The sequence below is a fragment of the Salvelinus alpinus genome, chromosome 8 (genome assembly GCF_045679555.1).
Source record: "Salvelinus alpinus chromosome 8, SLU_Salpinus.1, whole genome shotgun sequence".
Lineage (NCBI taxonomy): Eukaryota > Metazoa > Chordata > Actinopteri > Salmoniformes > Salmonidae > Salvelinus > Salvelinus alpinus.
The window spans coordinates 55,122,330-55,135,560 of NC_092093.1; the positions used below are offsets into that span (position 1 = coordinate 55,122,330).

A 13,231-nucleotide genomic window follows, 5' to 3' on the forward strand; every position below is an offset into this window, starting at 1 on the left:
CAGTCGTCCTGTCCCCTTTGCAGAAAAGCATCCCCAAAGAATGATGTTTCCACCTCCATGCTTCACGGTTGGGATGGTGTTCTTGGGGTTGTACTCATACTTCTTCTTCCTCCAAACACGGCGAGTGGAGTTTAGACCAAAAAGCTCTATTTTTGTCTCATCAGACCACATGACCTTCTCCCATTCCTCCTCTGGATCATCCAGATGGTCATTGGCAAACTTCAGACGGGCCTGGACATGCACTGGCTTAAGCAGGGGGACCTTGCGTGCGCTGCAGGATTTTAATCCATGACGGCGTAGTGTGTTACTAATGGTTTTCTTTGAGACTGTGGTCCCAGCTCTCTTCAGGTCATTGACCAGGTCCTGCCGTGTAGTTCTGGGCTGATCCCTCACCTTCCTCATGATCATTGATGCCCCACGAGGTGAAATCTTGCATGGAGCCCCAGACCGAGGGTGATTGACCGTCATCTTGAACTTCTTCCATTTTCTAATAATTGCGCCAACAGTTGTTTCCTTCTCACCAAGCTGCTTGCCTATTGTCCTGTAGCCCATCCCAGCCTTGTGCAGGTCTACAATTTTATCCCTGATGTCCTTACACAGCTCTCTGGTCTTGGCCATTGTGGAGAGGTTGGAATCTGTTTGATTGTGTGTGGACAGGTGTCTTTTATACAGGTAACGAGTTCAAACAGGTGCAGTTAATACAGGTAATGAGTGGAGAACAGGAGGGCTTCTTAAAGAAAAACTAACAGGTCTGTGAGAGCCGGAATTCTTACTGGTTGGTAGGTGATCAAATACTTATGTCATGCAATAAAATGCAAATTAATTATTTAAAAATCATACAATGTGATTTTCTGGATTTTTGTTTTAGATTCCGTCTCTCATAGTTGAAGTGTACCTATGATAAAAATTACAGACCTCTACATGCTTTGTAAGTAGGAAAACCTGCAAAATCGGCAGTGTATCAAATACTTGTTCTCCCCACTGTATCTTCATTATATATACAACAGTATGTGGACACCCCTTCAAATTAGTGGATATGGCTATTTCAGGCACACCAGTTGCTGACAGGTATATAAAATAGAGCACACAGCCATGCAATCTCCATAGGAAACATTGGCAGTAGAATGGCCTTCCTGAAGAGCTCAGTGATATTCAACGTGGCACCGTCATAGGATGCGACCTTTCCAACAAGTCAGTTCGTCAAATTTCTGCCCTGCTAGAGCTGCCCCAGTCAACTGTAAGTGATGTTATTGTGAAGTGGAAACTTATAAGAGCAACAACGGCCGCAAAGTGGTAGGCCACAAAAGCTCACAGAACGGGACTGCCGAGTGCTGAAGCGTGTACAAATCGTGTGTCCTCAGTTGCATCACTCACTATCGAGTTCCAAACTGCATCTGGAAGCAACGTCAGCACAAGAACTGTTCGTCGGGAGCTTCAAGAAATTAGTTTCCATGGCCGTACACAAACCTAAGTTCACCATGCGCAATTCCAAGCATTGGGTTTGGCGGATGCCAGGAGAACGCTACCTGCCGCAATGCATAGTACCAACTATAAAGTTTGGTGGAGGAGGAATAATGGTCTGGGGATGTTATTTATGGTTTGGGTCCCTTAGTTCCAGTGAAGGGAAATCTTAACACTACAGCAATGACATTCTAGAGGATTCTGTGCTTCCAACTTTGTTGGAAAAGTTTGGGGAAGGCCCTTTCCTGTTTCAGCATGACAATTCACCCGTGCACAAAGCGAGGTCCATACAGAAATGGTTTGTCGAGATTGGTGTGGAAGAACTTGACTGGCCTGCACGGAGCCCTGACCTCAACCCCATCGAACACCTTTGAGATGAATTGGAACGCCGACTGCGAGCCAGGCCTAATCGCCCAACATCAGTGCCCGACCTCACTATGTGGCTGAATGGAAGCAAGTCCTGCAGCAGTGTTCCAACATCTAGTGGAAAGCCTTCCCAAAGCATGGAGGCTGTTATAGCAGCAAAAGGGGACCAACTCCATATTTATTCACATGATTGTGGAATGAGATGTTCGACAAGCAGGTGTCCACATACATCTGGTAATGTAATGTATCTATCTACAGTAAGTATGGGGGAAAAAATGTTGGGGGTGGGAGGGGTTAGAATATATACATATTTTTTTACTTTCACCCATTTCTTCTCCCCAATTGGTAGTTACAGTCTTGTCCCATCGCTGCAACTCCCCTACGGACTCGGGAGAAGCGAAGGTCGAGAGCCATGCGTCCTCCAAAACACGACCCCGCCAAGACACACTGCTCGCTTAACCCGGAGACACCGTGCACCGCCCCATGGTTCTCCCGGATCGAACCCGGGTGTGTAGTGACGCCTCAAGCACTGTGATCCAGTGCCTTAGACTGCTGCGCCACTCGGGAGTTACCTTTTACACTTTACTCAGACAGTTGGAAACAGAGAGGGGGACAGGAAAGTAGGACAATATAGGAATGGTGGACGCAGGGATTGAACCCTGGTCTCCGGTGGGGAACAGTATGTGACGGGCTGGGAGTGTTACCGCTAGCTGTAAGCCATTGTAATCACTACAAGCATCTCATCAGAGTACAACTAACCGGCACAGTGAGGTATTGGCTTTGTAGCAGCAGTGCAGCTTGGCGCCGTCCATCTTGGCAGTAGGTGAGGTCTCCATCTCGCTCTTGGTGGGGGGGTGGGCGCTGCCAAGGAAGCACTGCCACAGAGGGTCCTGGGGCAGTGGCTGGCTGCCACACTCATCGATCAGGCCCTCCATAATCTCGTGCTCCGTCGTCATGGTGCGCAGGATACGCCGGCACGCCACCTGGCAGTGGAGCTCATCGGCCCGGTCGCAGCAGTACAGGCCTGGACGGACAGACAGATATTGACTTTTCCACACTTTGTTAGATTACAGCCTTATTCTAAAATTGATTAAATTACATATTTCCTCATCGATCTACACACAATGCCCCATTATGACAAAGGAAAAACAGGTTGTAAGAATTTTTTTGCAAATGTATTAAAAATAAAAAACAGAAATACCTTATCTACATAAGTATTCAGACCCTTTGCTATGAGACTCAGAATTGAGCTCAGGTGCATCCTGTTTCCATTGATTATCCTTGAGATGTTTCTACAACTTGATTGGAGCCCACCTGTAGTAATTTCAATTGATTGGACATGATTTGGAATGGGACACAACTATATAAGGTCCCACAGTTGACAGTGCATGTCAGAGCAAAAACCAAGCCATGAGGTTGAAGGAATTATCCGTAGAGCTCCGAGACAGGATTGTGTCGAGGGACAGATCTGGGGAAGGGTACCAAAAAATGTCTTCCTAGAGCTGGCTGCCAGGCCAAACTAAGTCATCAGGGAAGAAGGGCTTTGGTCAGGGAAGTGACCAAGAACCCGATGGTCACTCTGACAGAGCTGCAGAGTTCCTCTGTGGAGATGGGAGAACCTTCCAGAAGGACAACAATCTCTGCAGCACTCCACCAATCAGGCCTTTATGGTAAATAAAATCAAATATTATTTGCACCGAATACGACAATGTAGTTTTTCAGTAAAGTGGCCAGACGGAAGCCACTCTTCAGTAAAAGGCACATGACAGCCTGCATGGAGTTTGCCAAAAGGCACCTAAAGGACTCAGACCATGAGAAACAATATTCTCTGGTCTGATGAAACCAAGATTGAACTCTTTGGCCTGAATGCCAAGTGACTAGTCTGGAGGAAACCTGGTACCATCCCTTCGGTGAAGCATGTTGTTGGCAGCATCATGCTGTGGGACTCAGTGTCAGGGACTGGGAGACTAGTCAGGATCGAGGGAAAAATCAACAGAGCAAAGTACAGAGAGATCCTTATGAAAACCTGCTGCAGAGTGCTCAGGACCTCAGACTGGGGCGAAGGTTCACCTTCCAACAGGAAATCACCCTAAGCACACAGCCAAGACAACGCAGGAGTGGCTTCGGGACAAGTTTCTGAATGTCCTTGAATTGGCCCAGCCAGAACCCGGACTTGAACCCGATCTAACATCTCTGGAGAGACCTGATAATAGCTGTGCTGCGACGCTCCCCATCCAGCCTGACAGAGATTGAGAGGATATGCAGAGAAGAATGGGAGAAACTCCCCAAATACAGGTGTGCCAAGCTTGTAGCGTCATACCCAAGAGGCTGTAATCGCTGCCAAAGGTGCTTCAACAAAGTATTGAGTAAAGGGTTTGAATACTTACGTAAATGTGATATTTCATTTAGTATTTTTAATACATTTGCAAAAATCTCTAAATATATGTTTTTGCTTTGTCATAATGGGATATTGTGTGTACGTTGATGAGGACATTTTTTTAAATCCATTTAAGAATAAGGCTGTAACGTAACAAAATGTGGAGTCAAGGGTTTTGAATACTTTCCGAATGCACTGTACCAAGTCATAGCCAGTGATTGGAGGAATGCAACACAGAAACAAGATACACACTGGATATGGGGCTGCTGATAGGTCAGTATTAGATATACTCACTGTCTATTGGGCTCCTGATTGGGTAGGACTTGGTGTAGTTGCCCACACAGCCAATGAGCTCGGGGCTGATGCTCTGGCAGTATTCCTTGACAGCCTTGATTTGCGAGACGGTGGGGGAGGAGTCTGTCCGGAAGATGGCCTGGCAGTACTCTCTGCAGTTGGTGTGTCTCCCTGCATAGCCGCAGCACACCGAGCCCACTGACACAGCACACACACACACACACACACACACACACACACAACACACAAACACACACACAGTTACAATATGCTTTCCATTCACTTCAATGGAATTGTAAATATCATTAAGGCTATTTAGACTATTTTTGTCTTGAAGTAGCCTTTAGCTTCATAAAATAGATGACAGACATTGCAAACATGATCAACATTCAAACATGAGGAGTTAATTAGAATACAATACAGTAGACTTCCAGGATTTCCTAGAGAATAGTCTGATTAAATATGCATGGTGAACATTGGAGGTGATCTCCAGTTGCTAGACTTCAGGAAGTGCAGGACCTTACATCCTCAAAATCGGCCCAAAGGTGTGTCTGCAGGGCAGTTTCACACCAATGCGTTGTATCTCCTAATACAAATAAGGGATTCCTCGGCTGACTGACTGATTATGCCACTTTATGTTTACAAACCCTACATTACTCATCTCATATGTATATACTGTACTCTATACCATCTACTGCATCTTGCCTATGCCGTTCTGTACCATCACTCATTCATATATCTTTATGTACATATTCTTTATCCCTTTACACTTGTGTGTATAAGGTAGTAGTTGTGGAATTGTTAGGTTAGATTACTTGTTGGTTATTACTGCATTGTCGGAACTAGAAGCACAAGCATTTCGCTACACTCGCATCTGCTAACCATGTGTATGTGACAAATACAATTTGATTTGATTTGATAAATAATTTTCGGACCAAAGGCACGTAAACGTGGCTCATAAAGCAGTGCTGATTTCATGTTTATTCATTTTACATAGAATTTTTTTTGTAATTTAGCAGATGCTCTTATCCAGAGCAACTTACAGTCCTGAATACACACATTTCCATACTTTTTCATACTGGTCCACCGTGGGAATCGAACCCACAACACTGGCGTTGCAAGCGCCATGCTGTACCAACTGAGCCATGTCACACTCTGATTGGTGCACTTGGGTTAGCATCTTGTTGTAGAGAATGTTGGAAACTTACTCTCATTTTTGGTGATACAGCTGTGCAGTGGTTTCTGTAAAAGACAAGAAAAACAATTTTGTGATCTAACATACCATTATTCAACAACCATTATTGAACACCCATTATTGAACACCCATTATTGAGCACCCATTATTGAACACCCATTGTTGAACAACCATTATTGAGTCAGCTCTATTCATGACATTTCTATCTGAAATATTCTGAACCCGTTCCTCTTTTCTCTCTATGGAGACCTCATCCACTGTCCTGTCCTCAGTACAGTTAAACCTGCATCAGAAAACTCACTGTCCTGTCCTCAGTACAGTTAACACCTCTATCAGAAAACTCACTGTCCTGTCCTCAGTACAGTTAACACCTGCATCAGAAAACTCACGTCTTCTTTCCATCAAAACCATTAAAGACCATAAAGGCCAGTGCTGCTGCGTGCTTTGGCTCCTGCAGCAACGATTCATGAAAGGGCAAGATGAAAGAGGCCAGTGCCTTATTAAAGCTGGGGAGGGGAGTTTGGTCGTGGTCCAAACTAAACATTAAGCCCGCCGCTTTGTTTTTTGTTTGTTTGGAACGAGGAGGCAAGACAGATGAAAGGAGTCCTCTGCTAGCACGTCGCTAGGCTACGCTAGGCTAAGCTAATTGCTATGCTATTCTACGCTAATAGCTAAGCTATGCTACACTAATAGCTAAGGTAAGCCAGAGCCATATACATGTAAACATTAGGAACACCTTTTTTTGCCCTCAGAACAGCCTCAATTCGTTGGGGCATGGACTCTACAAGGGGTCGAAAGCGTTCCACAGGGATGCTGGCCCATGTTGACTCTAATGCTTCCCACAGTTGTGTCAAGATGGCTGGATGTCTTTTGGGTGGTCGACCATACTTGATACACATGGGAAACTGTTGAAAAAAAACCCAGCAACGTTGTAGTTCTTGACTCAAACCGGTGTGCCTGGCACCTACTACCATACCCAGTTCAAAGCCACTTAAATGTGTTTTGCTTATTCACCCTCTGAATGGCACACATACACAATCTATGTCTCAATTGTCTCAAGGTTTATAAATAATTTTTTAACCTGTCTCCTCCCCTTCATCTACACTGATTGAAGTGGATTTAACAGATGATAATTAACGCTTCTGCGTTCTGATGTTTATTTATGATAGTTTTCTAAACCTATGAAGATGTCCAGTGAAAGCAGAGAACATCCCTGGTCGTCCCTACTTGCCTCTTCCATTTGTGCAGTAATGCTGCAATTAGTTGGTTGTAATTTTGTGTAGAGCAGACATTTCTATATGTGTTTGTTAGCTGAATGTATGATATAACTTCACTAGTCCTATTTATGATATCATTTACAAAGATTTTACCTTTTATAAACAATTTATCAAAAAATAATGGTTTTATATCAATTAGTATATTTGACTTTAACCACAATATTTGTTGTATTATTTGTTCTGTCTTTTCTGGTGGATTAAACTGAAATTGCAACCAACTTTCTATGGCTTGTTTTAAAAATAGCGATATTTTTTAGATTTTTTCATTTTCAAATAACTGAAAGGGAGAATAAAGGGAAAGGCCATTCGTGAACATGGAGTGGGACATTCTTCCTAATTTGCTAGAGGACCAGTTCGGATTTAAGTTGAACTTTTGTCTGACTGATGCCTTTAGTGAGACGTCCAATGCTTTAATATTTAATCATTTCTGTCCTCCGAATTCATATTCATTATATAAATAGGCCCTTTTAATTTTGTCTGGCTTGCCGTTCCAAATTAAATGGAATATTTTTTGCCCATATAATTTAAAAAACAGGTTGCTAGGTGTAGGCAACACCATAAGCAAATAGGTAAACTGGGATATGACTAAAGAGTTAATCAGGGTAAACTGGGATATGACTAAAGAGTTAATCAGGGTAAACTGGGATATGACTAAAGAGTTAATCAGGGTAAACTGGGATATGACTAAAGAGTTAATCAGGGTAAACTGGGATATGACTAAAGAGTTAATCAGGGTAAACTGGGATATGACTAAAGAGTTAATCAGGGTAAACTGGGATATGACTAAAGAGTTAATCAGGGTAACTGGGATATGACTAAAGAATTAATCAGAGTGATTTTTCCACAAAAATACAGGTATTTTCCTTTCCATGGTAGCAAGATCTTATCTATTTTTGCTAACTTCCTATAAAAATGTATTGGAGTGAGATAATTTCTTTCTTTCAGGATATGTACACCGAGTATGTCCACATCCCCGTCAGACCAAACTACACGGTAATGTAAAGGTTGTATTTTTTTGTGATCCAATGCATAACATAATACACTTATCATCATTTGGTTTTAATCCAGAGAGGTTAGAACAGGTATCTAGATCCTCTATGAGGCTGTGGAGGATTCTAATTCTAAAAGTATCTAGATCCTCTATGAGGCTGTGGATGGATCCAAATTTGTGGATTTAAAAGGAAACATGAATCATCAGCGTATAATGACACCTTTGTTTTATGCCCTGAATTTCTAGCCCCTTGATATTATTGTTGGATCTGATTTTAACAGCTAACATTTTGATGACAATAATACATAGATATGCCAATAGTGAACAGCCTTATTGTAATGGCAGCCTTCCTCCTCTTCGTCTGAAGAGGAGGTGTAGCAGGGATCGGACCAAGACGCAGCGTAACTCGTGTTCAACATGTTTTTAATAAACAAGACGAAACTGTGAACACTTACAAAACTACAAAATAACAAATGTGGCAAACCGAAACAGCCCTATCTGTTGCAGAGAAAACACAGAGACAGGAAACAACCACCCACAAATCCCCAACACAAAACAAGCCACCTATATATGATTCCCAATCAGGGACAACGATTGACAGCTGCCTCTGATTGAGAACCATATTAGGCCGAACACAGAAACAGACAAACTAGACACACAACATAGAATGCCCACCCAGCTCACGTCCTGACCAACACTAAAACAAGCAAAACACACAAGAACATTGGTCAGAACGTGACAGTACCCCCCTCCTGAGGTGCGGACTCCGAACGCACCCCCTAAAACTCAAGGGGAAGGTCTGGGTGGGCATCTGTCCGCGGTGGCGGCTCCGGCGCAGGACGAGGCCACCACTCCACCATTGTCTTTGTCCCCCTCCTTAGCGTCCTTTGAGTGGCGACCCTCGCCCCCGACCTTGGAATCTTCACCAAGATCCCCACTAGATTGAGGAGACAGCTCAGGACAGAGAGGTAGCTCAGGACAGAGAGGTAGCTCAGGACAGAGGGGCAGCTCCGGACTGAAAGGCAGCTCCGGACAGAGAGGCAGCTCTGGACTGAAGGGCAGCTCCGGACTAATGGCAGCTCCGGGCTGAGGGGCAGCTCCGGGCTGAGGGGCAGCTCCGGGCTGAAGGGCAGCTCATGACTGGAGGGCAGCTCATGACTGGAGGGCAGCTCATGACTGGAGGGCAGCTCATGACTGGAGGGCAGCTCATGGCGGGCGGCTCTGGCAGCTCCTGACTGGCGGGCGGCTCTGGCAGCTCCTGACTAGTGGGCGGCTCTGGCAGCTCCTGACTGGCGGGCGGCTCTGGCAGCTCCTGACTGGCGGGCGGCTCTGGCAGCTCCTGACTGGCGGGCGGCTCTGGCAGCTCCTGACTGGCTGGCGGCTCTGGCAGCTCCTGACTGGCTGGCGGCTCTGGCGGCTCCTGACTGGCTGGCGGCTCTGGCGGCTCCTGACTGGCTGGCGGTTCTGGCGGCTCCTGACTGACGTACGGCTCTAGCGGCTCGGGACAGACGGGCGGCTCTGACGGCTCGGGACAGACGGGCGGCTCTGACGGCTCGGGACAGACGGGCGGCTCAGATGGCGCTGGGCAGACGGATGGCTCAGATGGCGCTGGGCAGACGGACGGCTCAGATGGCGCTGGGCAGGCAGGCAGCTCAGACGGCGCTGGGCAGGCAGGCAGCTCAGACGGCGCTGGGCAGGCAGGCAGCTCAGACGGCGCTGGGCAGGCGGGCAGTGCAGACGGCGCTGGGCAGGCGGGCAGTGCAGGCGGCGTTGGACAGACGGCCGACTCTGACCTGCTGAGGCGCACAGTAGGCCTGGTGCGTGGTACCGGCACTGGAGGTACTGGGCTGGAGACACGCACCATAGGGAGAGTGCGTGGAGGAGGAACAGAGTTCTGGAGACACACAGGAAGCCTGGTGCGTGGTGTAGGCACTGGTGGTACTGGGCTGGGGCGGGAAGGTGGCGCCGGATATACCGGACCGTGAAGGCGTACAGGAGCTCTTAAGCACCGAGCCTGCCCAACCTTACCTGATTTAATGCTCCCCGTAGCCCGACCAGTGCGGGGAGGTGGAATAAACCGCACTGGGCTGTGTTGGCGAACCGGGGACACCATGCGTAAGGCTGGTGCCATGTATGCCGGCCCGAGGAGACGCACTGGAGACCAGACGCGTTGAGCCGGCTTCATGGCACCTGGCTCAATGCCCAATCTAGCCCGGCCGATACGTGGAGCTGGAATGTACCGTACCGGGCTAAGCACACGTACAGGAGACTCCGTGCGCTCTTCCGCACAACACGGTGTCTGCCCGTACTCTCGCTCTCCACGGTAAGCCCGGGAAGTTGGCGCAGGTCCCCTACCTGACTTCGCCACACTCCCCTTTAGGCTCCCCCCCAAGAAATTTTTGGGTGAGCCTCTCGGGCTTCCAGCCGCTCTGCCTTGCTAGCGCCTCATAATGCCGCCTCTCCGCTTTTGCTGCCTCCAGCTCCGCTTTGGGGCGGCGACACTCCTCTGGCTCTGCCCAGGGTCCTTTACCGTCCAGAATTTCCCCCATGTCCATTCCTCCTGGTACCGCTGCTGCTGTCGCTGCTGCCCGTTTCTACGCTGCTTGGTCCGAGTTTGGTGGGTGGTTCTGTAACGGCAGCCTTCCTCCTCTTCGTCTGAAGAGGAGGTGTAGCAGGGTTCGGACCAAGACGCAGCGTAGCTCGTGTTCAACATGTTTTTAATAAACAAGACGAAACTGTGAACACTTACAAAACTACCAAATAACAAATGTGGCAAACCGAAACAGCCCTATCTGGTGCAGAGAAAACACAGAGACAGGAAACAACCACCCACAAATCCCCAACACAAAACAAGCCACCTATATATGATTCCCAATCAGGGACAACGATTGACAGCTGCCTCTGATTGAGAACCATATTAGGCCGAACACAGAAACAGACAAACTAGACACACAACATAGAATGCCCACCCAGCTCACGTCCTGACCAACACTAAAACAAGCAAAACACACAAGAACATTGGTCAGAACGTGACACTTATTTTACTCCTCTTGACAGTTTAAAACTTTCTGAGAAGTAGCCATTATTTACTTTATTACACCTATGATTATTATACATAACTTTAACCCCTTTTATAAGAGATTCTCCAAAATTGAAATATTTCAGGCATTTATATATAAACTCCAGTCGTACTCTATCAAAGGCCTTTTCAAAGTCAGCTATGAATACCAGGCCTGGTTTCCCAGATTTTTCATAGTGTTCTATTGTTTCCAGTACTTGTCTTATATTATCTCCAATGTATCGTCCATGTCAATAACCTGTCTGATTAGGATGAATAATATCCGACATTACCTTTTCAATTCTATGCGCTAAGCATTTTGCTAGAATTTTTGCATCACAACACTGAAGTGTAAGAGGCCTCCAATTTTTTAAATGGACTGGATCTTTATATTTACCACTTAGATCCCGTTTCAGTAATAATGAAATCAGACCCATCTTGTTGAGTGCTCGATAATCTACCATTTACATAGGAGTGGTTAAAACATGCTAATAATGGTCCTCTGAGTATATATAAAAAGGTTTGGTATACCTCCACTGGTATGCCATCCAGCCCTGGAGCTTTCCTGGCTTTAATTGCATCAAGAAGTTCCTCCTCTGTAATTTGGCCTTCACATGAGTATTTCTGTACAGTTGTTAATTTGACATTATCCATAGAAAAAAAATCCATACAATTCACTTTGGTTAGTGGAGATGGAGAATAAAACAAAAACATATGCTTAAAGTACTTTACTTCCTCTTTCAAAATATAGTTTGGTGAATCATGGGCGACTCCGTCATATGTAATAAGTTCCAGTACAAATCTTTTGGTAGCATTGCTATGTTAAAGATTAAAAAATAATTGTTGTGCATATTCCATCCAGTTCGCTTTTTTTGGGGTAATATATTACACTAGATCTTTCTTGAATAAGTTCCTCCATTTCCTTTAACTTATTCTGAGCCTCTATGGTACAGATTTTATTGCTATCTACCTGTACTGTTAGTCCTTGCATTTCCTTTGTTAATATGGACCTATTTGACCTAAATTGCTTTTGTTTTAGAGATGAGTACTGAATTGCATGGCCTCTAAAGGAACATTTAAAAGTGTCCTATACAATAAGGGGATCTGCTCTACCTACATCATGTTGTGTCAGAAAAAGTCAGTTATAAATTATTCTGTTCTAGTTAAAAACAAGTTATCATCCAATAGGCTTTGAATACATTTCCAATATCCTCGCCCACGTGGAACTTCTGTAAGAGTAATATATATGCCAATTATTTGATGGTCCGACCGCATTCTGTCCCCAATCAACAGTTTTTGAACTTTTGGTGCCAGAGAGAATGACATTCGGATCAAAATTACCGTTAATTTATATCATCACCCCTTTTGAATTTCTTTGCCCATGGGAGAAATATATTCCCCCCCCCAGTCCTTTTGGTAATTATGGTAATTTCACCAACTGCCATAATGGGATACAAGTTCAAAATCTATTTATCATAATATATGTTTGTAAACTCACCATTAAAAAGTAGCATAGTGATTGAGTGTCCATATAGCTTGCATTGCTACTAAGAAAACCTCCAATTGTTCACCACTATTCCACCCGCTAAAACCCCTCCTCATCCCAGTTGGGTTGTGTATACCCAGTGACCGGCAGACCAGCCCCGTCCCCCCAAATCCCAGGGCCCCCAAGACACCTGGACCCATCCTTGGAAAAGAGCAAACAGTGCCACCCACAGAACAGAAGCAGATCAACCACCAAAAGCATTTCCATCGCTCCCGTACTGTTACATCACAAACAATTCAATAATAAAGTTCTATATGGTCACTAAAATGGCGGCCGTTTTAAAACTTGGCCTGACTCTCTCTCTCTCTCATATATATAGATGGCTCTGAGCTAAGCCATCTTCTTAGCGGGAGTAGATGAGTTCACTCCTCTCCTCCTTTGACAAGACAGGCTCCAATCAGAGCTTAGATAATGACCTTGCTTTAAACCAGTGGTATTCAAACTTTTTCAGCGGAGACCATATTTTTTTGCAAACATTAAATAGCCTTCAATACATTACAATTTTATCTCTATTCTCAAAATGAATACATTTACTTAATACATGCATATTTTTCAAACGATCTCAAAAACGTTTGTATATTGATCCATACAATAATCTATACTCTTAATTGTTTGAAAAAAAAAAAAAAAAGTAGCTTACTCGGGGGTAATTGAATACTACTACTT

General features: G+C 45.2%; 1 protein-coding gene across 1 annotated transcript in view; it reads right to left on the reverse strand.

The window, feature by feature from the left end:
• The window catches only part of LOC139583297 (reversion-inducing cysteine-rich protein with Kazal motifs-like), a 110,644-nt gene that overhangs the window by 43,622 nt on the left and 53,791 nt on the right, over window positions 1-13,231 (reverse strand). Inside the window, exons 7-9 of the mRNA XM_071414207.1 lie at window positions 5,707-5,740; window positions 4,499-4,696; window positions 2,587-2,851 (exon numbers count right to left, since the gene is read on the reverse strand). Of these exons, the coding sequence (XP_071270308.1) occupies window positions 2,587-2,851; window positions 4,499-4,696; window positions 5,707-5,740 (497 nt within the window). The remainder of the gene's footprint in view (window positions 1-2,586; window positions 2,852-4,498; window positions 4,697-5,706; window positions 5,741-13,231) is intronic.